Source organism: Lontra canadensis, unplaced genomic scaffold (genome assembly GCF_010015895.1).
Source record: "Lontra canadensis isolate GAN:19392208 unplaced genomic scaffold, GSC_riverotter_1.0 scaffold88, whole genome shotgun sequence".
Classification (NCBI taxonomy): Eukaryota; Metazoa; Chordata; class Mammalia; order Carnivora; family Mustelidae; genus Lontra; species Lontra canadensis.
The window spans coordinates 2204236-2230489 of record NW_022631082.1 but is presented as its reverse complement, the minus strand read 5'-3'; the positions used below and the strand labels follow the sequence as shown (position 1 = coordinate 2230489).

General features: G+C 51.0%; 1 protein-coding gene across 5 annotated transcripts in view; it reads left to right on the top strand.

Annotated features, from left to right (window-relative positions):
• RFX2 (regulatory factor X2) overlaps positions 1-26254 on the top strand; it is an 88752-nt gene that overhangs the window by 34176 nt on the left and 28322 nt on the right. For 2 of the 5 annotated variants that reach the window (XM_032883727.1, XM_032883726.1), the window contains exons 2-6: positions 16221-16333; positions 17851-17940; positions 18112-18213; positions 19939-20018; positions 21739-22000. In XM_032883727.1, coding sequence (XP_032739618.1) covers positions 16229-16333; positions 17851-17940; positions 18112-18213; positions 19939-20018; positions 21739-22000 — 639 coding nt within the window. In that variant the 5' untranslated portion in view covers positions 16221-16228. The remainder of the gene's footprint in view (positions 1-16220; positions 16334-17850; positions 17941-18111; positions 18214-19938; positions 20019-21738; positions 22001-26254) is intronic. The other 3 variants (XM_032883730.1, XM_032883728.1, XM_032883731.1) reach the window with 2 other exon arrangements.

Here is a 26254-nt window from a genome sequence, read left to right as displayed (position 1 = left end):
TGTGTATATATATATATATATATATATATATATATATATATATATATATATATATATATATATATGGCAAGCTTATTAGCCGCCAGCCTGAGGGGCAGGAATTAAGCTCCAGTTACATCAAGTGTTCGTGGATCAAAATGAGTAAGTTCTGCCTTACACAGAGATGCCCCAGGAGATTAAGGAGAACACAGGGTGCTTCCTGTCACCTGGGGCAGCAGGACGGCTGGAGGTCAGTTGTGTACCGAGAAAGCTCCATCCTTCCAAAGTAATGCTCCTCCACATTCCAGGAAATGAGCTGCGACCCAGTGCCAGGTTAGGCAAGTCATTGTTCAGGAACCGTAGCCTCATTTAAAACATTCTCTTTTAAGGGGATCATTTCAAAACTGTCCCCAGAGCTCCCGCCCCCCATATCAGGCCTTGCAGCTTGGGCAAAGGGCTTAAGGTATCTGGGCAGGGACCCCTCCGGGGGTCCCGGGGGAGGTGGAGCTCCTGATTTTCAGCTCGGCCCTTTCTCTGCTTTGAAACTCCTGAGTGAGGGCTGACCAGAGAGGAGAACGGGGAGGGGCGGGGGGTACTTGGAAAGGTCCCAGGCGTGATGTTAGCATCAGGAGAAAAGCCAGCCTTTCTGCCTGAGTCCATCGTGGAGGTCCTGCCCGTCGCTCTGGCTTATTGGCCATTCCTGGGAACAGGAAGTTCCCTTGTCACCAGGCAGTGCCATCCAGTGTGCGCTGGGGTCACCAGGCTCAAAATCCCTGCAGATGGCCTGGAGGAGGGAGCTCCCGGCTGGCCCCTGGTCCCTGCCTCGCTCCTTCTCCCTCAGGCTGTAGGGGGCGCTCTGAAGTCTTGGTTTTTCTGGCCGACTGGCGGGTCCAGTATAACTGGGCGATAGGAAGCAGAACCCGGAGCAGCGAGCCTAGAGAATGGCTTGGTTAGTCTAGAAATACTAGGTTTAGCGAGGCGGCAGCATTAGACCAGTGGTTCTCAAAGGGGGTGACTCGACCCTCGGGGAACACTGGGTCGTACCATGTTTGGTTGTCGTGACAGCTGGGCGAATGCTGCTCCTGCCTCCCCACTGTGCCCCGGACACCCCACAGAGCACAGTCTGGCCCCCAGATGTCCGGCTGGGGAAGGGGAGAAATGGTGGTTCAGAGCAGGGCATCTTAAACTTTAAGGCGCAAACAAATCTCCTGGCAATTCGGCTTGAAATGCAGGTTACAGTTTATGAGCAGTTCCAGAAAAGGCAAAGCAGTGCCTCTCCCCCACAGCTGACCTTGTCCCCTCGGGGGCATTCGGTTTTCATGACTGGGGGTGCTCCCGGCATCAGGCGGGTGGGAGCCAGGATGCTACTGAGCCCCCCGGAGCCAAAACGGGTCCAGCTCTGGCGACCGCAGCGCCGAGGCCGGGGAGCCCGCACGAGATGATGGGGGACTGGGTGGCAGGTTTCAGTCACTGTGCACAGTGCTGCCAGGGTCCGGTCTGAAGTGGCTGGTGGCGGCTCTCTGCTTCTGCTCTAGCTGTCGTGGCCGGGGCTGTGGGGGGGCGTTCATTGAGGGCCTCGGTCCTGCTCTGCAGGGTCACATCCACCGCATCCTGGCAGGCACTGTCCTCACCATCGCTGGGACCCCAGTCCCAGCCTCCAGTGGCCCTCTACACCGGAATGGCCGCCAGCCCCCTTCTCACTGCCGGCCGGGACCGCCGTAGCCTCGCCGGCCACCCTCGATTCTGACAAGACGTGTGTTTGGCGGTGGCAGTACAGCACTGTGACCCGTCGTCCTGTGGGCCTGGGCTCAGATGGGGACGAGGGGGGGCGAGGGGCCGGGTAAGGATCCCATTTAAACTCTGCACCAAAAGTGAGAGGAGCCCTGGCTTTCTCCACGGAGCACCCGCAGAAGCCGTAGCAAAGCAGAGGCAGGGTGGGGGGGCTACGGGGGTGGAGGGCCAAGAGGGACACGGACAACAAGAGGGACGGCAGGTGGCCTCGGTCTCCAGGGGCAGGGAGTGTGCCCAGCTGGGCGGGGGTGGGGGGCACCACGGGATGCTCGTGGGGCCAGATGGAGGGAAGAGTGTCATCGGGGCCATTATCGACGGGTCCCTTCCAGTTACCAAGTGGCCTGAGCTTTGACCTGACTGAGCCTCAGTCCGTCTGTTGTGGTTTCTAAAATGAGGATGATCGGCTCGGTCAATGGAGTGTGTGACTCTTGATCTCAGGGTTGTGAGTTCAAGCCCCACGTTGGGGGTAGAGAGGCATAAATAACAAAACAATTTAAAAGTAAAATGAGGATGTTAACGGAGTGGCTTCCTGAAGGGTTAAGAAAGATCCCACGTGTGGCCTGCTTGGCCCTGAGTCTGGGGTACGGCTAATGCTGACTGGTGTTGCCCACTTCTGCGCATCAGATGTCCTGGGCTGCTCACCCCTCTCACTCCTTCCCACTAGGTCGTATTTTATTTATCGGGCACCGCCCAGGGTCCAACCCATCACTGCACTTCATCCTCCCACCCCTTTGTCAGATTAGGAAACTGAGGCCACGGCCACGGGCACAGAGTGTAATGGAACTAAGATCTGAACATGTGTCTGAGTCGAGTCTCTGCCCATCCGGTGTCCGGGCCACCTTAGCGTTTGCTCCGAGCTTGTGCCTGCCGTGGTTCTGGGATCAAGGCTGCTGGGTCTTTTCCGTGATGGAGCTGAGACACAGGAAAGGAAGTAGGAAGGGAGCCGGGTGTCCATTCCTGGGGGTGCCACGCAGAGCCAGGCTCTCATCAGGCTCGGTCTGAGCAGGCAGTCCTTGTGTCAGAAGGTCTGCCACATCCAGAGCGGCCTGGGCCGCCTCCTGAGTGTGAAGGGGGGCACGCCTGGCACCAGCCGGTGCATGACACTCAACCTTCTCAGGGACCCCGGATGCTTGACACCAGAACGTTCCGGACACCACCCACCCCTCAGTAGTGAGACTCCGTAGTCCTTGATTTAGAACACACGGTGCTCTGCAGATTGACCCAGAACCTCCAACATGCCAGGCAGAGTCTGGGGTCGCCCTCGGTCCCTGGGAGGTGGTCCCCAGAGGAGACCTCAGGGCTGGGTCACCACTTAGACGTGGCCTGGTGGCCAAGGGAGACACCTGGTGACTCAATCTAGTCCGGTGGCTTAGGAAACACAGAAGAAGTGGCAAGTTTGAGGGAAGGACGTTGCCTTTTGAGTTTCTTAGAGACCAAGTCTGGTGGCATTTGTGTGATTACGGCTGAGCGGTGGAATGGGGTTGCGGCCGAAAGCCTGTCTGCTGGGTGAAGATGTCGGTGAAGACTGGGTGGTTTTCATTCACTTTTCCCTCCTCGAATCCATGACATTGCAAGTGGCAACTAAAATCAGACCACACGTGAGCTGAGGCAAGCATAGCTTCGTTTGGGCTGTTTTTAAATTAATAGTCAAATCATGTCTCTAAGAGGAAAGTAAATGGGTGTTGCCCTGTTACCATGGGGGGAGAGGCCCCTGTCCTTGGAGATCAGAGTAGCCTGTCCCCCCAAGAAGGACAGGAGCCTTTGGCTTCAGGGAACCCCAGCCCCCACGTCCTGCCGGGAGCCCTGAGGATGGCCAACTTCCAGGGCTCGGGCCCCTCCTCTGCTGGAGAGCAAGCGAACGTTTGGCCACGGAGAAGAAAACAGGAACAGAAGCCCAGTTCTTACCAACAGAAAAAGGAATTTGAATTCTGTAGATACTTTATTCCAGAGTAGCTCGGAGCCAGCTCCGGGGTCCTTCCAAGTCCACTGCTGCGAAAGGAAAAGAAAAGTGAAAAGTTAAGGCATGACAGGGCACCCAGACAGCTTAGGCATGGAGGGAATAATGAGCCGCCTTGCTGGAAGTTGAGGCTCGATGCTTCTAGAAACAGTGGGCGTTCTTTCTCGGGCCCGGCCTTTTCAGCCTCTCCGTCTGGCTCCGTGGGGCAGAGCGCGGTGCCCTCTGTTATGCTTCCTGCTCTTTGCTGCCTGCTCGTCCCTTCCACTCAGGCCCGTCTGTCCAGCTCGTGTCTCAGACCCTGCACCTCCCCTAGAGCGAGGGCTCTCCATTGGGGCAATCCTGTCCCCTGGGGGGACATTCACTGGTGTCTGGAGATTCCGGGCAGAGGGAGGTTCCTGGCATGCGGCAGATGGGGGCCAGGGGTGCTGATCAGCACCCCACAGTGTCCCAGATGCGTCCCCACCCCCAACAGAGAACAACCTGGCCCGATGTCAGCAGTGCCCAGGCTGGGAGCCCTGCCTCGTGCCCACTAGTGGGCGCCTTGGCAGTGACCCCAGAGCAGGAAAGAATGTGGTTTCTACCATTGTGCAGCGTCAATGAAGACACTTTTCAGCCAGGAGGAGATGGGCCTGAAGTTGTCCAAACATACGTGTCTTCTCTCAGAGCCTGGAGCCAAGCAGGGCTGTCCTGAGGGCCGAGCCCCAGCCCCAGGCCAGCGGGCACAGCGGGGACAGAATCTGAAGCTCGCGCCCCCTGCTTCTTAGACCCTGCCCTCACACAGAAGGGATCCAAGAGAAGCAAAGGGACACGATTTTTCTCGTAATGCCACTTGGAACGTCAACACAGGCATCCGGGCAGACGCCGGGGTTTGAGACAACTGGTGCTCTCGGAGAGAGTGTTCTAGACTTGTTGCTTCTTGTTCATGGGGAAAATAGGGATCACTCTCTCGGGGGCCAAGGGAGCCTGGTGCCATCCAGATGTCGCCACGCCCCAGGAGAGCATGGCCCCGTGTCTCTCCCCAAAGGCAAAGGAGAAGGCCATGTGTCTCCCCAGAGCGGAAGCTAACGGGCCAATCAGAAGGAAGGTAACAAAACCCGGTGCTTGCTCTTTGCTCTTTACCCGCAGATGACAAGCTGTTTTTGGAATACCATGAGACCTATGCAAGGCAGGTGACCCCTCCACTTGGCATATGGAGGAACAGGAATAGAAATGAGATGGCTTCAGGTCGCAGTGAGTCAGCGCTGGCCAGGAGCAGGGCCCAGAACTGCCCTCAGCTTTTTCTGCGTTTCCTTTCCTGTCATTACTGGTTACTAGGCAACCGGAGTATTTTCCTGTAAACAGAAACCTCTTCCCTTTGTGCCCAGGGGCAGATCCATTCATCAGGCGTAATCCGGGGCAGCAGCCCGCCATCCCAGTCCCGGTTGCCCCTCACTTACACTGGGGGAACCTCACACAGGCTCCCCCTGCTGAGCGTCCCCGGCAGCGTCCCCAGGTTAGCTGTGCTTTCTCTGCCATCCAGCGAGGCCACACTGGCCCACTTCATTCTTCAAGTGTGTCTTCATCGGGGACCAGATGGCCAATGAAATGTGCTAGGCTTACAAACAACACGCTGGGTGTGTTTCTGAGCCACAGGGAGCTGCGGGCCAACCTCACCAAGCTGGGCAATGGCTTGTATTCGAGGCCTCTGTAGACCTTTTTATTGGCCATCCTGAGGCTCCTGGGACCCAGTGGAGAGCGGGTGAGGGAGTCAGGAAAGACTGCTCGGGCCCCCGGCCTTGGGCAGAGGAACAGGAGAGAGGACAAATGAAGCTGATTGAGCAGACCGGGAAGACCGTCCAAGGTTCCCACCCAGTTCCTGTTGCAAGTTCAAGTTCTGAGCGGAAGTGCAGACCCGCACATGGACCTGTGAGAGTGTGTCTAGGGGTCTCAGGTGACTACTGTCGCTGAGGAGCCCGACCAGCAGAATTTAGAGATTCCCAAATTTCCTACAGAATGTGGCTGGTCGGTGCCGTTGTCTTTGGGGCCAGCCCTTTCCCTGCGTCCCCTGTCCTGCCAGATGGAAAGGTCAGTAGATCCAGCCTCACATCTTCTAGAAGAACCACCTGACCTACTGCCCTCATCTCCAAGGACCGCTAGCGTAGCAAACCAGAGCTTGCGGAGAAAGGCCTTGACAAAATGTGCTGGCACTTACTCTTTGGGGCTGAAAACTGATTGCCAGGTGGGTTTTTTATTTAACTTGTTGGTACGGAAAATTCGGACATCTACAAAATGAACACAAGAGTATAATGAAGCGGGTGCTGTGATTCCCAGCTGCACACTTACCGTCACTCCGTCACCTCGTGCCATTTACGACTCCACCGCCCCCCCATCCTCCTCTCCGTGATTATATTTTTACACTGTCTTTCAGGTTAAAATTTACATACTGTAAATGCAAAAATCTTGACTGTCTTCTATTGACAAATGGGCATTCCACGTAATACACACCCTGTTCTCATGGAGAACGTGTCTGTCCACCTCCCTGGAAAGTCCCCGCCTATCCCTTCCCCCTTGGTTCCTGCTCCCTCTACACCAATCTGATTTTTCTTTTCTTTTCTTTTTTTTATTAAAGACTTTATTTATTTATTTGACAGCGAGAGAGAGAACACAAGCAGGGGGAGTGGGAGAGGGAGAAGGAGGCTTCCCGCTGAGTAGGAGCCTGATGTGGGGCTCGATCCCAGGACCCTGGGATCATGACCCGAGCCGAAGGCAGACGCTTAATGACTGAGCCACCAGGCGCCCCTGATTTTTCTTTTAAACCTTCGGTTCATTTTGTCTGTTCCACATCAAGTACTCTTTTGGATACAGTTTTTTGGACTCAGCGTAATGACTTTGAGATTGACCCGGGTGTTGTGTACGCCCGCGTTCGTCCGTTTGTGTTAATCAGAGATAACCCAGGAGTACTCCTCTACCAGCTTTCTCGCCACATCTCTTGTATTTTTTTTTAAATGGTTGCTTTAGTGATTACAGTCTTCATCTTTTACTTCACACAATCTACAGTCTCTCATCTCCTCTCCTGGTGATGGGCATTAGAGCTATTGAGCTGTTTTGGCTGTTGTGAATAAAATTGCTGTAAATTTGTGCGTACAGGGACTTTTTGTAGACGTGTTTCCATATTTCCTGGATGAACACCTCGGAAGGGAATTCTGGGCTAACGGGAGGGCTTAACTTTCCAGAAAACTGTCAAACATTTTTTTTTTTTTCTGATCCGATTCTATCATTTTACATTCCTACAAGTGTGTGAGAGATACGATTTCTCCCGATGCCCACAACATTGGTTATCGTGAGACTTATTTTAGCCATTCTGGCAATGGTTTGCTGGTATCTCATTGTGACTTTAATTTGCATTTCCCTAGCGACTAACACTGTTGAGCACCATTTTATATACTTGTTGGGCATCTGGAGATCTTTGTGAAGAGCCTGTTAGAGTCTTCTGCCCATTAGGTTGTCTTCTTCTTCTTAAACTGTAGGAGCTTTTTGCATATTGTGGATAAAACCTGTTAGATACATGCTTTGCAAATATTTTTTGTAAAGCCCAGACTGTGGCTTAAATGATGTGTGTGTGTGTTTTAAGAAGTTTATTTATTTAGGGCACCTGGATGGCTTGGTCAGTTAAGTGTCTACTTTTGGCTCAGGTTGTGATCCCAGAGTCCTGGGATCGAGCCTGGAGTCTGACTCCTACTCAGCAGGGAGTCTGCTTCTCCCTCTTCCTCTGCTCTTCCCCCCTGCTCTTGCCCTCTTTCTCGCTCTGCTCCCTCTCTCAAATAAATAAAATCTTATCTTTTAAAGTTTATTTATTTATTTTTAAAGTAATCTCTGTACCTGACATGGGGCTCAAAGTAATGACCCCGAGATCAAGAGTTGCATGCTATTCCAACTGGGTCAGCCAGGTGCTCCTGATTTGTGTTCTTGAAGTCTTTTAATGGACAAATTTTTCAGTTTTCACAAATCTAATTTATTGAGTTCTTTGGTCATACATACTACTTTCTGCATTCTGTCTAAGAAAATTTGGCTACGCCTCTGTGTTTTCTCGTAGACGTTTTACAGTTTTAGCTTTCAAGCATAAGTCTAGGAGCTAATTTAAAATCATTTTTGTGTGTGGGACAGGATAGGAATTGAAATTCATTTGTTTTCTTCTTCCCATATGGATATACCATTTGTTTAAACAACCTTCCTCTCTCTGTTGAATTGCCTTGACACCTTTGTCAAAAATCATTTGAGGAGGGAAGGAGTTGGGGCTTCGTTAAGGAAAAAGAAGCAGTTGGAAATGTAAGTATGGGTTATTATTTTTATATTGCTATGTTTGGTTTATTAATATTTCGTGTCATTTTTGCATAGGTGTTCAGGAGCGACATTGGTCTAAATACTTCTCTTGTAATATCTTTATCAAGTTTTGGCACCAGGCTTTTGATGACCTCCTAAAATGAGTGAGGTATTCCTTTCTGTATTTTCTGATGAAATTTGTGCATTAACTCCTTTTTCAGTGTTTTATAGCGTTTAACAGCCAAAGGCTCTGTGCCTGAACTTTTCTTTGTAAGGCTTTCAATAACATATTCAGTCTGTTTGCTAGATATGACCTTCACATTTTCTGTTTCATCTTATGTCAGTTTTGGTATGTTGTGTTTTTCCTCCAAAAATGTTCATTTGATCAAAGTTGGTGAATTTATTGGCTAAAGCTGTTCATAAGTGTTCCTTACGATTTTAGTTTCTCTAAGATTTGTAACGGTTTATCTCATTTCATTTTTCATATTGGCTGTTAGGGGTTTTTTTTTTTCTTTTCTCTTTCTTATCAATCTTTTATAGAGAGTTGTCCATCGTTTTTTTTTAGACTTTCTTTTTTAGAGCAGTTTTAGGTTCACAGCAAAGTTAAAAGGAAGGTGCAGAGATTTTTTTCCGTGTACTTTCTGCCCTCACACATGCCTAGCCTCCCCTTTTATCAACATACCCCCACCAGAGTGGTGCATTTGTCGACGAGACTTGCACTGACATGACATGTTGTCATCACCCAAAGTTCATAAGGGACATCAGGGTTCATGCCTGACGTACATTTGTGGGTTTGGATGGATGTATGATGACATGTATCCACCATTACAGTATCACACCGAGTAGTTTCTCTGCCCTAAAAATCCTCTGTGCTCCACTGATTCATCCTTCCTTCCCCTTAAACCTCTGGCAACCACTGATCTTTTTACCCTCTCCATAGTTTGTCCTTTTCCAGAACTGTCATATAGTTGGAATCATACAACACATATGGACTTACTTTTGCTTAATAGTATGAATTTATGTTTCCTCCATCTTTACATGGCTTTTATGGTTCATTTCTTTTTCAAAGAAATTTCAGTTTGGGGAACATTTTGGTTCTGTCATTTTCTACACAGTTTGTGGAGTTTTATTTCATTTTTTTTCCTTTATTATTTCCTTTTTCTGCTTCAGTTCAGTGTGCTTCTCTTTTTATGGCTTCCTAAGGCTGAAAAGTTAAATGATTGATTTTTGAGCCATTTTTTCTAATTTGTTTATAAAACTAAACATTTCCTTCTAGACACTTCTTAGCTACATCCCTAAATTTTGATATATGGTGTTTTCATTATTAATCAGTTCAAAGTATCTTCTAATTTCCTTTATACTTTATTCTTTGCCTATGGGTTATTTTAGAGGTGTTTTTTAAGTTTTCTAAATATTTAGCATTTTTCTAGACATCTTACTGACCTCTAATTTTTTCTCTTATTGTCAAAATGTGTATATGCTCTGTATGATTCAATCTTTTGAAACATATTGAGACTTGTTTTGTGGCCCAGAATATGACCTATCTTAGTATATATTCCTTGTAACATTTGAAAAGAACGTGCAGGTTTGGTTGATTGTGCACTATAAACGTCAGATCTCTGCGGTTGATGGTGTCGCCCAGATAAACCCTTATTGCTGTTTTTGTTTAGTTTCTGTCAAGATCACTGAGAGAAGAATGCGTGAAATCTCCAACTGTGACTCTTTATCTATTTTTTCCTTTAGTTCTGTTAATTTTTCCTTTGTGTATTTTGAAGCTATAGTACTAGGTGCTTACACTAATACAGTGATTATGTCATTATCAGTTTATGAGGATGAAATGTCCCTCCCTCATTATCTCTAGTAATAGTCCTTGTCTTGAAGGAATTTTGTCTCAGTATTATAGCCACTCCAGCTTAATTAGAGTTTGCATGCTGTATCTTTTTCCATTCTATTACTTTCCACCCATGTGTGCCTTTGTATTTAGTTTCAGGGGGGCCTTGGTGGCTCAGTTGGTTGAGCATCCAACTCTTGGTTTCACCTCCGATCATGATTTCAAGGTCATGGGATTGAGCCCCACATGGGGCTCTGTGCTCAGTGTGGCGTCTGCTTGGGGTTCTACCTTTCCCTCTCCCTCTGCCCTTTTCCCTACCCCCCATTTGCATGCACTCCCTCTCTCTTTCAAATAAGTTAATAAATAAAATCTTTTAAAAATTTAAAAATAAAAGGTTTCTTTTTAAAAAGGCAGCATATCAGGGGATCTTTTTTTTTTTTAAATTGAGGCTGACCATTTCTGTCTTTTCATTCAAATTTTAATCTATTTATACTTAGTATAATTATTAACATATCTGAATTTAGGAAAGCCATTTTGCTATTTGTTCCATCTTTTTTTTTTTCCCTATGTTCTTCATTAGCTACCTTTTTTGGAGGACAGATATGTTTAACATTTCATTTGCTTCTTCATTATTTTTTAAGCTACATGTTTTGGGGTGTTTTTTTTTGTTAGAGATTACCTTAGGGATCTAAGGTAATCTTAATGTATACAATGTATAATGTAAAGATACATCTCAATGTATCTTTAATTTATCACAAATAAGACTACTACATGTAAAATGCAAGAACCTTGCATGTCTAATCCTATTTACCCCTCCTCAGTCCTGTGCTATTATTGTTGTATAAATCACTGCTACATTTGTTACAAAAACACACAATAGAGTGTTATAATTTTTTGTTAAATAGATGTATTTTAAAGAAATTAAGAGAAGAAAAGGAAAAAAATAAACTCCTTTGTAATTACCCACATAGTTATAATTTCAGGTGATCTTTATTCCTTCTTGAACACTCAAGTTTACCATTTGGTGTTATTTCCCTTCACCCTAAAGAACTTGCTTTTGTGTTTCTCATAGTGTAGGCAACAAAATTTCTCAGGTTTTGTTTATCATAAAATGTCTTTAACCCACCTTTCTTTTAAGAGTAGTTTTGCTGGGTATAGAATTTTAGATTGATAGCTTTCCCCCACCACTTTAAAATATGTCATCCCATTGTCTTCTGGTCACCGTTGTCACTGATGGGAAGTTGGTTATCATCCATACTATTATTCCTTTTCATAAAAGATGCAGTTTTTCTCTGGCTGCTTTCAAAATTATCTTTTTCTTTTTAATTTTAGTGGTTTAACCATGATATGGCTAATTTGGTTTTCTTTGTATTTATCATTCTTGGGTTGATGTCTTTCGCCAAATTTAAGAGATGTTTGGCCAGTCTTCAAATATATCTTTTTCCTCTCCATTCTCCTTTTCTTCTGGGACTTCAGTTACATATATGTTAGATTGCATGTTCTGTTCATTTTCCTCAATTTTTTCCTCCTTTCGGTTCTTGAGTTTGCATTCTATTGATTTCTCTTCGAGTTCACTAACTCTTCCTTCTGCCATCTTTAATCAGCTGTTAAGTGTATCAGTGAAATTTCCCTTTGAATTATTGTACTTTTCAGCTGCAGAATTTCTACTTGTTTTTAACGGTTTGTCTTCCAATGGCATTCCTGTATGTTCCTATATTGTACATATAACTTCCTTTAAGTTCTTGGACATGTTTTTAGTAGCTGCTGTATCTGTACCACCTGAATTGTCTTGGTTTGGTTATAATTCACTCTTCCTCTCTTTTTCTTCAGCATGGGTCATAGCTGTTTCTTCTCATCATCCGTGGTCTGTACCGGCCCCTGGATATCATGAATGCTATGTTGTGGAATTTATGGATTCTGCTCTGCTCCCCCTGCTAGTGCTTATCTTGGCTGGACTCAAACCCTGTCCCTCATGCGAATATCTTTTTCAGCAGCAGCTGAAATCTCTTAGTTTGTTCATCTTTGAGCTGCTGGGTTTCCCCCCAAACCCCTGGTGTCTTCCCCACACAAGTGTGGTTTAGTCAGTTGGCTGAAGATTTGGATGGACTCTAGGCAGATCTGGGGGCATGCCCCCTCTGTGGCTCTCTCTCTTTCAGGATTTCCCCTTGATATTCTGAACTCTCTCCTTTCACACTCAAGACAACCAGACTGTTGCTTTCTGCACTGAAGCATTCATGGACTGGGGCGTGCCCCTGGCAAAAATTCAGAATCACTGGTCTGACTGTGGCAGAGTTCTTTCAAGGGTGGACTCCCTGGCAGGCTCTGCCTACCTCGGCCACCCTTGACCCAGTGTGTCTTTAAATTGTGTGTGTGTGTCTGTGTGTGTGGTGTGTGTTTTAATATTTTGTTCAGATTTTTTAAAAAGATTTTTATTTCTTTTTTTGACAGAGAGAGATCACAAGTAGACAGAGAGGCAGGCAGAGAGAGAGGAGGAAGCAGGCTCCCCGCTGAGCAGGGAGCCCGATGCAGGACTTGATCCCAGGACTCTGGGATCGTGACCTGAGCCAAAGGCAGAGGCTTTAACCCACTGAGCCATCCAGGCACCCTTGTTCAGATTTTTTAACTATTATCTACAGGAGGGTTAGTCCCACCAATGCTCTACGGTTACTGAAAGCCAGTGCTGTTGCATGCCTCTTAATAAGCAGTTAAAAAAAAAAAAAAAAACAACACCTTAACTTTGATGTGTTAAGAGCCCTTGATTAATGGACCCAAATTAAAAAAAAAATTCAGAGAAATACAACTCAGGAAACTGGATCAGCTTATAGGCAATTTATGACCTTGGTTATCTTAGATGGGTAGGGAAGGATTTCATGCCCTCAACATACGGGAGCAGCCAGGCTGGCCCACGTGGCATCTGTCAGTCTGTCTGTCTGATGCTAACATTAGGGATGTATTCAGGGGGAGTAGAACAGTCAGTCTCAAAAGGTCATTACATTTCCCAGGAGATTCCTACACAGCCTTAAAATAACCAGGTAGGTTGTAAATGACACCTTTTTTTTTTTACATTTGTTTTTTTTAGATTTTATTTATTTATTTGACAGAGAGAGAGAGAGAACACAAGTAGGCAGAGAGGCAGGCAGAGAGAGAGGGGGAAACAGGCTCCCCACTGAGCAGAGAGCCCGATGTGGGGCTCGGTCCCAGAACCCTGAGACCATGACCTGAGCCGAAGGCAGAGGCCCAACCCACTGAGCCACCCAGGCGCCCCTGTAAGTGACACTTTACATAAACTCTATCTGCAACACCACGTACCATTCGGTATACTGCAGTATGGGCTGTGCTACTAAGGAGACACGGAGGGATTTATTCATCTGGTAAATATTTACCGACTGCCCGGGTCATGCACGGCCCTGAAGCACTACCCAGAAGCCATTGCATGGGATGCTTTTGTCCCAGCTGTGCTCCTCATAATATAGGTCCCTGCCTGAGTTTCCCGGGGCTGTCATTCAAAGTACCCAGCCTGGGGGGCTTGAACCCTCACAGTTCTGGAGACCCAAAGGTGTCGGCGAGCTGTGTCCTCTCTAGGGAAGGATCCTTCCTGCCTTCTCTGGTTTGTAGTGGCCCAAGCCATCCCTGGCTTCCCTGTCATGTTGCTGCATCCCGCCCTCTCCGCCTCCATTGTCACGTGGGTTTCTTCCCCACGTGTCCTAGTCTGTCTATCACAAGAACACCGTCCTTGGATTTCAGGCCCGCCCTACTCCGTATGACCTCTTCTCGATCCTTACCTTGATTTTATCTGCGAAGACACTCTCTCCAGATGAGCTCACATTCAGAGATTAGGAACAACCCTGAGTTTCGGGCGTCACTGTTTAACCCACTGCAACTCCCCAGAGTGACTTGTCCCTTGTGCCCAAACTCCTCTATCTTCAGTTTCAAGGGCTGTAACCTGGCTCCTGAGTTTCCAGGATTTGGGGATTTTCTTCGTGACTTTATAGGCTTCAGGCGCACTGCTGTCGTTTCCCACCAGACGCTAATGCATTTGTCTTTATGGGCTGGCGGCTTCATCCTCCTAACAATGCGGGTCGTCCCTTGTGGCCCCTCCAATTCTGTCATGTTGGGGAGATGGGGCCGCAGGGACTCCGCCCTGGACCCAGGGGCCATGGACCCCAAGGTTTTGAATCGAGACAGTGCCATTTTTCTACCCATGCTCCAAACACACATCACTTCACCAAACCCAAATTATACGAACCAAGGACCAGCAGCTATGGTCTGTAGCCCAAACCTGGCCTGTCGCCCTTTTTTCCTAAATGAAGTCTTATAAGAACACAACCGGGATGTGTGTGTGTGTGTGTGTGTGTGTGTGTGAGCAGTGACCACTCTTGTGCCAGGACAAACAAAGTTTAGTAGTTGTAACAGGACCAGATGTGCCTAAAGTCTTTGGACCTTGGCAGAAAAGCTTTGGTGACCCTTGGCCAGAACACCGTACACTAAACAGGGTGACAGACAGCACGGGGCAAACAGCATTTTAAACTAGGAAATACACTCGTGTGAAAACCTGGCATGATCTTGAATAACTTGTATTCTGGAAGGTGCGTTCTGGCCCCAGTGAGCCGAGCATGGGCTCGCTCTCAAGCCTCATGCTCTCACGGGCTCCCCTGATTTTAACAAGACTTTGGAGCACAGTGATTTCTGCCTGTGAACAAGGATCTGTCCTCTGAGTCAGCTTTCTCCCTCTGTCACCAGTGGATTCTCTCCACAGAGAGCCCAAGTCCAGCGATTTCCTCCCACTGCCGCTGAAGGGACCCACTTTCTGGCTTCAGATTAGAACAAAGTGATGTGGGGGTGGGGCAGGTGACTGGTTCCGACATTGGGGAGATCTGTAAATAAGACCTTGACTAAGCAGCTTCCTACAGAATGATTCCAAAGGTCAGTTCTGTTGGGAAGGCGCGGAGAGTGGGAGACCCAGGAAATACACATTGGAAATTCTCCATCTCCTCCTTCCCTGGAAGAGAAGAAAGCAGGGAGTGCCAGTCACCGTGTGGCTCTGGGGACATCTAGTGGTAAGGACTGAGTCAGGGAACCAGGAACCCACCACAGGCACACGCCACATCTCCACGGATCCATCCAGTGGCTCTTGTGGTACCAAAGGCTTTGAGGGGGGGAATGGGCGGAGTCCTAGAATCTTCCTCATCGGGGAAGATGGGGTTAAACCCACACTCAGAGATTAAACACCTGCACCCGGCTCTCTGCTTTCTTCTGTATTGGCAGAGGTGGGAGTTCTTGCCGGGCTGGGAAAGCTTATGTGAACTTCTGGTGTCCGTCCTGGGCCCACGGTGTGCGCCGTGTGCTGCTCTCAGGCCTCCCCATGAGGCAGAAGTGGGGAGACTCCACTTGATAACTGGGGGGGACGGGGCTGCACCTGCCCACAAAGCCACGCCTTCTCCACAGTTTGCATATTTAATAGCTTCTCGAGGGCAGCTGGTTCTTAAAAAGCCAAGACCGTTTGCCTGTGAGCATTTTCATGGACTGATTGTTTTGTATCCTCTGCCACGTTGTCTTGGTATGAAATGAGTCTTTCGGGATGCCTGGGTGGCTCAGTTGGTGAAGCCTCTGCCTTCAGCTCAGATCATGATCCCAGGGTCCTGGGATCGAGCCCCCTAGTCAGGCTCCCTGCTCAGCGGGGGAGCCTGCTTCTTGCTCTCCCTCTGCTGCTCCCCCTGCTTTTGCTCTCTCAGTCTCTCTCTCTCTCTCTCAAATAAATAAATAAAATCTTTTTTTAAAAATGAAATGAGTCTTTTTGTATAGAATTTTTAAACTACCTCTTTGAAAGACGTATGCATCTGGCTGCAAAAAAATACCCTTTTATGCTTTCTCGTGGGCGAGGATCTCTAGGAACAGAAGGCAGGACTTCTCTCTAGCCCAGGATAAAGTGCTTCTTCTTCTTCTTCTTCTTCTTTTTTTAATTCATTTAAGACAGAGCATGAGCAGGGGAGAGGGACAGAAGGAAAGAGAGGGAGAAGCAGACCCCCCTCTGAGCAGGGAGCCCAATGCGGGGGCTCCATCCCAGGACCCCGCGATCATGACCTGAGCCGAAGGAAGACGCTTAACCATCTGAGCCACCGGGGTGCCCCAGATAAAATGTTTCTTTACTCCCACTGTGTATTGCCTTTTTCCCCCCTTGGACAATGTCTGGAGATAGCTGGGGTTGTCACAATGGGGTGGGGCAGGTCAGGGAGAGCAGCGCTCTGGGCATCTAAGGAGCGGAGGTCAAGGGTGCCCGGGTCCGTGTGTAGGAACCACCCAGCGCCACTTAGGGCTTCGTGACGGCAACCCCGCTCCACTCAGTCTCTCTCCGCCTTTCTTTAGAACTGAGCATGCAGAATGCGGAGGGTGGATCCGATTCGCCGGCTTCTGTGACCCTGTGTCCGTCGGCGGCAGCGCAGGCCCCCGTGGCCCAGCCGGTACCAGCCTCCCCGCAGGTAACAGAGCAGCTGCTTGCTGCCTGGGGCTCGGGCTGTTCTGGGGAAACCAGTGTGGCCCCGGAGGGGGATCGCATCCTCTTCGGTTCTGAAAAGCACCCGAGTCAGCAGAGAGAGGAATCTATATTTTCCCAAATTAGCGCGTCCGTTGCTATTTGTTGAAAAGGTCCCACCAAGGACTCAAGGATATAAACATGAAAAGAAACCAACTTAGTCTGTTCCTATCCTTGAATGGAATTTTTCTCGTACCTGGGAAATGTCCCTTTTACCCAGGAAGACTTTATGGATAAGGCTAAAGATTGCTTAGAGTTCTAGCATTTGAATGGATATGGGCTTGAAAATTTGCAAGGAGAGACCTGCCACGTGAAGGTTCCTGACTTCCAGGTTCCTGCCGTGGGTGGAAATAGACCACAGACCCAAACACAGAGCTGACAGAAGACCACACAAAGCCGAGGGCAGTGGAACAGACTGGAAGCTTGGAGATGTGTGTAGAGGTCCACTGGAGCCATGTGACCCCTCACAAGCACGATTCCAGAAGTTAGAAGCATGACACTTGATGAAGCTAGAAAAGCCCCATTGTTCCTAACTCCAAGTGGTTGTTCATTTTAGAATGGCTAATCAGACTTGTTTAGCTTTTATTTCTTGCAAATACAGCAGTCCCCCCCCCGCCCCGCCCCGTGGGCCTCGCAAGCCCAGGGTACCAAGGGGCTATGATCTTTCCCTGCCCACTTGAACCTGACCCATCAGCCCTCCACCCCTGGCTGCCTCGGCAGGCCTCGGACTCCTGGCTGGCTGGTGCCAGGGGCGCACACATAGCGTCCCCTCCCCAGTGCTAGGCCTTCCAGCCCGCTAGAGATGCTTCCAGTCTCCTCAGCGGCCCACATGCCCGTCCCCTGCCCCGCCCCCCAGGCACCGCCTCCACTCCCCATGTGGAGACTTCCTGCTGCCTAGTCGGGGCACTCCCTTTCTGGAAAGCTCTAATAAGCACTCATGCTCATGGGCGGCCCTGCCTTCCCTCAGCAGTAGGAGCCTCTCTCCTTGCCAGAGAGAGGAATTCCTGCTGCCTCGCCTCCCCAGGTGCACCCCTCACGCTTCGTGTCCCAGCCCTGTGCCGTCCTGCCCAGTTTCCCACCACGGCAGCCGCTTTCCGTCACCAACCCCAGCTTGGGGCCAGGGCCGGGGAAGGTGATGTGGACAGCTGTCTGGGGGGTCCTTCTTATCACCGGATCTCTCAGCTTGGTGCTGGCAACAGCCCACGTCACCTTGTGGAACAGACAGACCCCAGGGAGGGAGAGCTGCTGGGGGCAGTTGGAGGTGCGCGTGCTCATGCATGTGAACAAGTGTGTGTGTGTGTGTGTGTGTGTGTGTACGCACGCGCGCGCACACATACCATCCTGTCCTCCTGTCAGGTCTGCTCGTGTTCCTGGAAGGTGGCAGTGCTCCGGCTGTAATCTGTGTTTGCGATAAGGACCAAACTTTGACTAAAGTCTAAATGTCCTTCTCTCCTTCCCTTTTAGAGGGTGTTGGTCCAGGCAGCGGGCTCGGCTCCCAAAGGGGCCCAGATGCAGCCAATCTCCCTCCCCAGGGTCCAGCAGGTGCCACAGCAGGTAACCACGGCACTGGGGGCACGGGACACGTTAACCCTTAGCGATCCGGAGCCCTCTCTGAACGAGGCATCCTTTCCTGTTGTTGCTGCTCTTTTGTCTTTGATATCTTCAGTGCTTTGCCAGAAAGTTCTTTCAGAAGCTGTGTTTAAAAAAAAAAATCTGTTACTGCAGATAGTTCGCCACAGGCCAAGAAAGCTGACGGTCTTTCATCCATTCAGAGCTCTAGCATTTGGGGTCCAAGCCAGCACCTCGATAGAGCACTGGGGTACCGAGGTAGACACGCAGACAGAGAAGCCACGTTTCGGGACTGAAGGAACATGGAACTCGCTGGGGAAGGAAGCGCGGTGCCCTCAGACCAGTGCCGAGACCCAGGATGTGCTTCTGGTGAAACCTAGGGACCCGGGAACAGAGCTGCAGGCCCTGGGCCCCCAGCCACACAGCTGCACAGAGCAGCAGCTCAGACAGAGCCCAGCTGGTCCAGAGCAGCAGAGGGCAGACCTTTTCTAGAAAAGGCCAAAAGCCCGTGCTTCGGCTTAGCGGTCAGCCGCCCTGCCACCCTACTGAGCGCGGCCTCGGTCTGCCAGAGTGGCTGTGGACCAAAGTACAGGGGCGCGGCTGTGGGGGCAACTTCATGCACAAGGAGAGGCAGGCCAGACTCCGCCAAGGGCTGGAGGTCGCCGGTTTGAGCTCGGTGACGTGCTGCATCCCAATCAGTGCGGGCCCTGGGAACCGGCGCATTAGCCTGGTGACCGCGGAGACCAGACAGCACGCCCCTGTCCCTAGGGGGCTCTGGCTTCGATCGCTGGTGTGTTCAGAGGCACTGGTCTGAAGGCAACTGGGGCAGGTTTCGGGGTCGTGGGACAGAAGCAGAGGCTTCCGGGAGGCCCACAGGGAACCAGCGGCTCTGTCTCAGCTCCGTGAGGGAGACGCGAGCGGTGTGGTGATACCAGAAGCTTCCTGTCGGGCTGGGCCTGCCCCAGCCTGTCTCTCTGGGCAGCTTGGACTTGCAGAGTGACTTCTGCGTCTCCCCCATCCCGAGGCACAGCCCAGCCCCAGCACATCAGTCCCTGGAACCTTCTCGGGGATGCTCCCTATTCCAGGGGCTGGGGTGCCTCCTGCACCACGCTGGCTGGTCCTAGGAGGTGGGGATCAGCCCCAGCCTGCCGCGCCACAGAAGGACTTAGAGGCCACTGTGAAACCCGGCCCCCCCGGTTCTCTCACCCCAAAAGGAGGTTGGATGGAGCATTCGTTAAGGTTCCCTCTGTGGGGAGGGTGTACGTTTCTGCGCACAGAGCTCGGGTATCCCTCCCTACCCGCCACCCCGGCCAGCACCCCTGTCTGCTGAGATGCTGAACTGACGTGGCCACGGTGAGGGCAGGGGCGCGGCAGAACGGGGCTGGGGGCTTCCTGGGGCTCCTCTCCGCCTCCCACTGCATTCTGCTCAGACTGAAGGTCTCCCCAGTGTGGTTCCCAGGACCCCCGCCCCTCAGGAGAGGGGTGCCAGGGCCACCCAAAGGGGACATCAGAGAGACTGTGTAGAGTATGAACAGCTCGAGCCCTCTGCCCTGCCAGGGATGAGGGGTGTCTGACCCTCCCCCCACCAAGGTCAAGTTCTGTCCACAGCTCTGGCTTCCATCCAGTGGGACCTGGCCCCTCTGCCCAGCGGCTGGCAGGCGGCAGGGACCTACCATCCCAGCTCCACTCTGCAGTACTGGGCTCCCGCACCCCTGCCCGCCACAGAATGGGGGCTGCCTGCCTCGCTCCCCTCGGGAATGAGCCGCCGCGACCAGAGAATGCGGCAGAGCCATAGGTCGGAGCAGCTCCACGCCCGGGGGGCCTCTTGGGGACCAGCTCTCCTAGTTTCTTGGTCAAAGGGACGGCTGGGGCAGGATATCGGAAATGTAGGAGTCAGTGTTCACAAAAGGCGAGGACAGATGTGCCCAGGGGCCCCCCCCAGGAGCCCACGTGCATAACGCCAGGTCCCCGATGTCGTTCCAGGTGCAGCCCCTGCAGCACGTGTACCCCCCGCAGGTGCAGTACGTGGAGGGCGGAGACGCCGTCTACACGAATGGAGCCTTGTACGTGGGTCTCCCCTCCCCTCGCAGACAAGCGTGGGCCACACCCAGAACTTTCCCTCACGACTCCCCCCACCTCTTCCCATTTGGGCCTGCGTGTGCGGGAACTTCTCCTCCTCCTCTGGATGATGTTGGACCTGGTACAACGGTCCTAGGACAGGAGAGCCCTGCGGACACTTCAGAAATCACAGGCTTTACTGGTACTCACTTCCAGAAAAGGCAGGCTTTCCACAAAACAAAACAAAATACTCCCCAGTCCAGCCTTTTAAGCCTGAAGATTCCGTGTTCACAGTCCAGACACCATTGCTCTCTCCACCTTCTCATCCATGCCGGGTTCACCTCTGGCTCTTTACAATGTCGATAAAACTTGATTTTCTGTTTGTCAAAGACTTCTAGAGAGTTCTGCCCTTGAACTATGGGGTTCTTAGGGCAGAAAGGATACATTTTTCCACGAAGGTCCTTGCGCTCCAGACGTGAGCCCTTCGGTTCGTTTGATTCCCACACCTCCTTCCAGAAGTTCAGGGGTCGGGTGTGAGGGTTGGCTGCGGTGATGGCCAGAGTTGTGTGCGTCTCTGCCGCACAGCGCGGAGAACTGCTGTGTACACGCGGGCCACGTCCGTGCCTGGACGGCCCCGGGCAATCTGAGTGAGGTCTGTAGGTCGTCCCAGCGTCAACTTCCTGAGCTTGACCTTGTGCTCCGGTTAGACTGGCTGTCACCCCGGGAGGCGGGACAGAGGTGCAGGCCTCCTGGACACCAGTCAGTGGGGCCTCGCTGCCACCCAGAGGTGACTAGACATGTCGCTGAGCCTCAGCGCCACCTTTTCCTGGGGCCAGCTCTACGTGAGCAAGCAGGACCTAAAAATTTGAGTCTCAAACCGCAGGGTATATCACTTCATCCAAATGGGGAAGGAATAGCAGACAAATTCTTGGTGTCACTTAGAAATTCTTTTTATTCGGCAATTTCATTTGGCGAACACTTTCTGTTTTGCAAGAATCACAGACTCTTTTTTTTTTCTTTTAAGATTTTATTTATTTATTTGACAGAGGTCACAAGTAGGCAGAGAGGCAGGCGGGGGGGGCGGGCAGGCTCCCCGCAGAGCAGAGACCCGATGCAGGGCTCAATCCCAGGACCCTGGGACCCTGACCCGAGCTGAAGGCAGAGGCCCCAACCCACTGAGCCAGCCAGGCGCCCCAAGAATCACAGACTCTTGAGGCAGTTGCTGACTTAGGATCGAGTCCTGTGTGCCCTTGGTCCCGCCTCCCCGAGTGGTGACATCTGTGACCAGAGCACGATCCCAGGAGACTGGCACTGGGATGGGCTGTCAGCTAGCCCCGGGGCCTCGTTCACACGTAGCAGCCTACACACCATCGCGTGCGTACGTGCGTGCGCATGTGTGAACATGTGTGAACGTGCATGCAGTCGAGGCCATCCTACCCCGGGTGCAGATGGCACGTCACCGCAGTAAGATACGGAATTGTTCCGTCTCCACAGGAGCTCCCCCTGCAACCCCATTACATGCTTAGAACTTTTCAGCGACAGTTTCGATGAGTCATCCCGTGATCCTTAATATTTCCAGAAATGATCACTTTGAACTTTGCACCGCCCTGACATTTCGTGTCTGAGTGACCCCGTGTGCTTGGTCTCAAGGGGCTCCAGCTGTAACGGGAAGTCTTGCCAGAGCCCCGTGGAGACTCAAAGGACGCCCTTCTCTCTCCCCGACAGACGGACGGCCTATGCCTACAACCCCGAGCCTCAGATGTACGCCCCCAGCAGCGCAGCTTCTTACTTCGAGGCCCCGGGCGGTGCCCAGGTGACCGTGGCAGGCTCCTCCCCGCCAGCGGTCCCCTCCCACAGCATGGTGGGCATCACCATGGATGTCGGGGGGAGCCCTATTGTCTCCAGCGCGGGAGCCTATCTCATCCACGGGGGGATGGACAGCACCAGACACTCCCTCGCCCACACCTCCCGGTCATCGCCAGCTACGGTATGTACGAGGCTCGCAGGGGCAGCAGGGTAGCCCCTGAGTAGGCCCCCCTCCGCGGCAGGGATGGTGCGTGGAAGGCAGCCCAGGGTGCTGGAGCCGGAGCTCTGGCACCTGGAAGGGTGTGTGATCCGAGGCAAGTCTCCACCCCTGGGAACCAGGTACTCTGTGGCAAATAGAGAGGGCCAAAGGCCCCCCCCCCAATGCTGGGCACTGTGGAAATGGCGTCTGAGCCCAGCCTCACCGTGCTGGGGGACCGCCATCGCTGGCGTCGCTCTCCCGGAGGCCCGGGGCCTATCCATCCGTGTGACCGCTGGAGCAGACTAGGCTCAGGGCTGTCCCCCTTGGGAACTGCACCCACTCATCACCGCCACGGTCCTGCCCCAGGCAGTTCCTGACCTGCCTTAAAAGTCTGTCTACTCTTAGAGTCTGTTTTCCATGCTTACTTTTATCATTCAGAAAATTAACACCGAGTAAACGTGACCCATTTTGGTGTGCAGCCCTGAGGTTTGACACAACAGCCTGGTCCCACCACCCATACCCCTGGCAATGCTGATCCGCTGTCACTCTCGCTCTTGTCTTTCCGGGAGTGTCGCATACATAGAACATATAGTCGGTGACCTTCAGAGGCCGCCTCTCTCACTCGCTGGGTCTCTTTAGAGACTCAGTCATGTCGTCTCGTGAATCAGTGCTCACTTCTTCACCCCTGGGTAGGGTTCCGTTGCCTCGCAGCTCATCCATCCAGTCACCACTTGAGGGCCATTTGGGCAGTTTCCGGTTTGGGGTGATTGTGAAGAAAGCCTCGCTATGCGCTCACGTACAGGTGTTGGTATGGACTTATGTTTTCCTTTCTTTTGGATCGATACCTACAAGCAGGATTGCTGGTTCACACGGTAAGTGTACGTTGAACGTTACTGGAAACCGCCAACAGTTTTCCCAAGTGGTTGTACGATTTTGCGTGTCCCCCCAGCCCAGTGATGTATCATCACCAGCACTTGGTGTTGTCAACCATTCTTCACTTTCCACGTTTTGATGGGTGCGTAGCGGTGTCTCACTGTGGTTGATCGGTATTTTCTTGATTGCTAACTGTGGTAAGCAGCTTTTCACGTGCTTGTTTGCCTTTCATTATATACCCTTTGGTGACCTCTTGGTTCAAGTCATTTGCCTGTTTTTTACCTGGATTGTTTGTTTGCTTACTGTTGAGTTTTGAGAGTTCTTTATGTATCCTGGGTACAAGTCCCCCATCAGATAAGTGATTGGCAGATATGTTTTTGTGTCCTTTAGAGTGTCCTTTCATCCAAAATTGTATCAAGTGTTTCCCCTCACTTCACTGTTGTGTTGGCTATTTAACATAATTTTAGAATTTTCTACAGAAATTTTAGGTCATCCGATCTATATCTACAAAAAAATTCATCGTGAGATTTTGGTTAAGCAGCATTAGACCTGTAGATCACTTTGGGGAGAGCTGACATCTTTCCCATGCCGGGTCTTCCCATCCATGAATATAGTATATTTTTTTTCCATTTACTTAGATCTTCTTTGATTTCTATCATCAGCATTTTGTAGTTTTTTTGCATGCAAATTCCATACATATTCTGTTAGATTTATGCCTTAATATTTTATGTTTCTGGAGCTATCATATGTGGTGTTGATTTTTAACTTTGTTTCCAGCTGTTGATTTTTGGCTGTTGGCCTTCCATCCTGCAGCCTTGCTGAACTTACTTGTAAAAGCTACAAGACTTTTTTGTTGTCTGCAAATAGGAACAATTTTGTTTCTCCCTTTCCAATCAGGATGACTCTCATTCCTCTTTTTCATCGTTTTGCACTAGCAGGACTTCCTGCTGATCCAGGAAGTGGCTGGACGGGAGTGGCAAGAGCGGACATCCGTGCTTCGTTCCTAGTCTTAGGGGCAAGTCTTCAGTCTTTCTCTGCTAGATGTGATGTTGGCTCAGGTTTCCATGAATGCCCTTTTTCGGGTTGAGGAAATTCCCCTCTATCCCTTGTTTTCTGCAAGTCTTTATCATATATGAATATTAATTTTTGTCAAATGCTTTTTCTTCATTTATATGATCATGAGTTTTATCTTCTGTACATTGTTACTGTGATGGATTACACTGATTGGTTGTCAACTTAGAAAATAACTTCATCTTTTGGAGTGGGGCTAATAATCTCCTGAAATAGAAGATGATGCTCCTGTCACCTCCCTGTCCTTTTGGTCCTCATGTGCTTTGGGGTCACCGGACATCAGAGAGCCCTCCTCCAACCCCGGTGTCTCTGTCCTCTATGTCCACAGAGTGCTCCCCAGGACCCGGTTCTGTGGGCAGGGTGGAGAGAAGTCACTTGCTCTCCAGAGGCCTTAACGTGTGGGGCGGGCCCTGGTACATCAGCTTGCCCCTCGCCTCACTCAGGCCCTGTAGCCCACCAGGGCCTGGGCAGCCACGGGCAACCACACATGGCCTCCCTTGGAGGACTGGCTGGAGAGACGTGAGTTTTGAGATGGTATCAATGAGAAAGCATTCCTCACAGACCACGTTAACTACCACGGACACAACAGGTTCGATGTCAACGAGTCAAATCAGTGCATAATACCAGAATATCCTAAGGTCACGGGTCACAGATTTCCTGAGAAGCTACAGCGTTCTCCACGGTCAACACTATCCTGTTGCAAAGAAGTGTGCAGCCCAGAGCCCCGGCAACCCGGCTACCGTGGTTTCTCATCTGAGTTGCTTCAGAAGATCCATGTTTTTAAATCCTTTGGGAATCCGTGAATGGGCTGTGTTTGACACCCCTCTCCACGCAAGCCCCGAGAGCAATCCTCTCAGAAGACAGTCCGATGCCTGACCCTGCCCACGCTGTGCTCTCTCGACTTGCTGCGGCATGGGAACATCTCACACGCGTGCCGCAGGGATCTGAGGGGCTTTCCAGGAGCTGAGAACAAGAACAGTCTTGAGATTGCAACAGAATTGCAATACGTCTCCGGCATCCAACACTTGAGTCCTGCCAGCTTTATCCATCAAGAGTTTCGGGACCTTAAATCATCTCTGGAAACAGCGTGAAGACCAGAGGGAATCGCCTGTCCGGCCTCAGTGAGAGATCGCAGACTCGGGGGTGCAGATTTTCTTGAGTCTTTATTTCATCAGTGTTACATAAATCTTAAAACCGAATGGCCCACATGAGGAGTGCTGGATAAAACCGTCTGCTGTGGCACTTAGATGAACCACACGGAGCCTGGGTCTAAACCCAGAGGCTTGCTCTCGCTGTTTCTGCCCAGGAGTTGCCCTTTGGGTCGTGTCGAGGGGACACTGGGGGCTCTCGGGCTGCACGAGGTAGAGACCCTGCCATCCTGGGCTGCAGGAGGCCAGGCCATGCAAACACGCGGCCCCCCATGGGCCACACAGCGCGGACCGATGGAGACAACGTTCTAACCAATTCTTACAATAATAAATATACAGCCTTCTTGCCCATGGTGGGGATCGTGCCGCTGCAGTGGTTCATTAGCGTCTCTAGGTCTGGCCCTCAGGAAGGATATGCTGACCCAGGGGTCACATTCCCCATTTGAGTGGCGTCTTTGTAAACTCTTCGTTTCCAGGAAATCGGAGTCCTAGGTCACCAGTAGCAGTGGCCCTGGGTATTCAGATCACACAGAGATCGGGATGGTGTCCGCCCTGGCGACTCCGCTCGGGATTGCCACGCACCGGGTCCATCAGCACGTGCCACGCCGAAGCCAGAAGGGTGAGGAGTGAGGTCACCTCGGAGAACAGCGGCGGGCGGGTCCTGAGCTTTCTCGGGCTGCGCTGTGCTACCTAAAGAGCTTGTGTCCGCTTCGTGGCACCTGAGGTGACTTTCAGATGTGCCCAGGACCGCACAGCCAATTTCTTCCTCCCCCAGATGAAGGGCAACCCGCACGTGCTGACTCTGAGAAGCCGGGGTGTCAGCAGCCCGGCCCCCCGGGACACTTAGAGTCTTCAAAAATCCTGAGATCTGGTTCCCGATATTAAAAGACACACTGTTTAGGGCCCTGAACTGACAGATTGGAGTTCTACGACATACAGCCCGGAGATACACCACTTGAAATCACAGGAATTTCTTTTCTGGCATCATCAGAAACTCAGCTCCTCCTTTCCAACACGCAAGGAGCGTCTCACCCCTGACCACCCACGCGTGGGTTCAGAAAAGTCAAATCTCGTAATCTCTCTCCAGCTCACCAGCACGGAGTCCAGGCTGGGGAGACTGTGAAGGGGACGTTGAGGTTCCCTA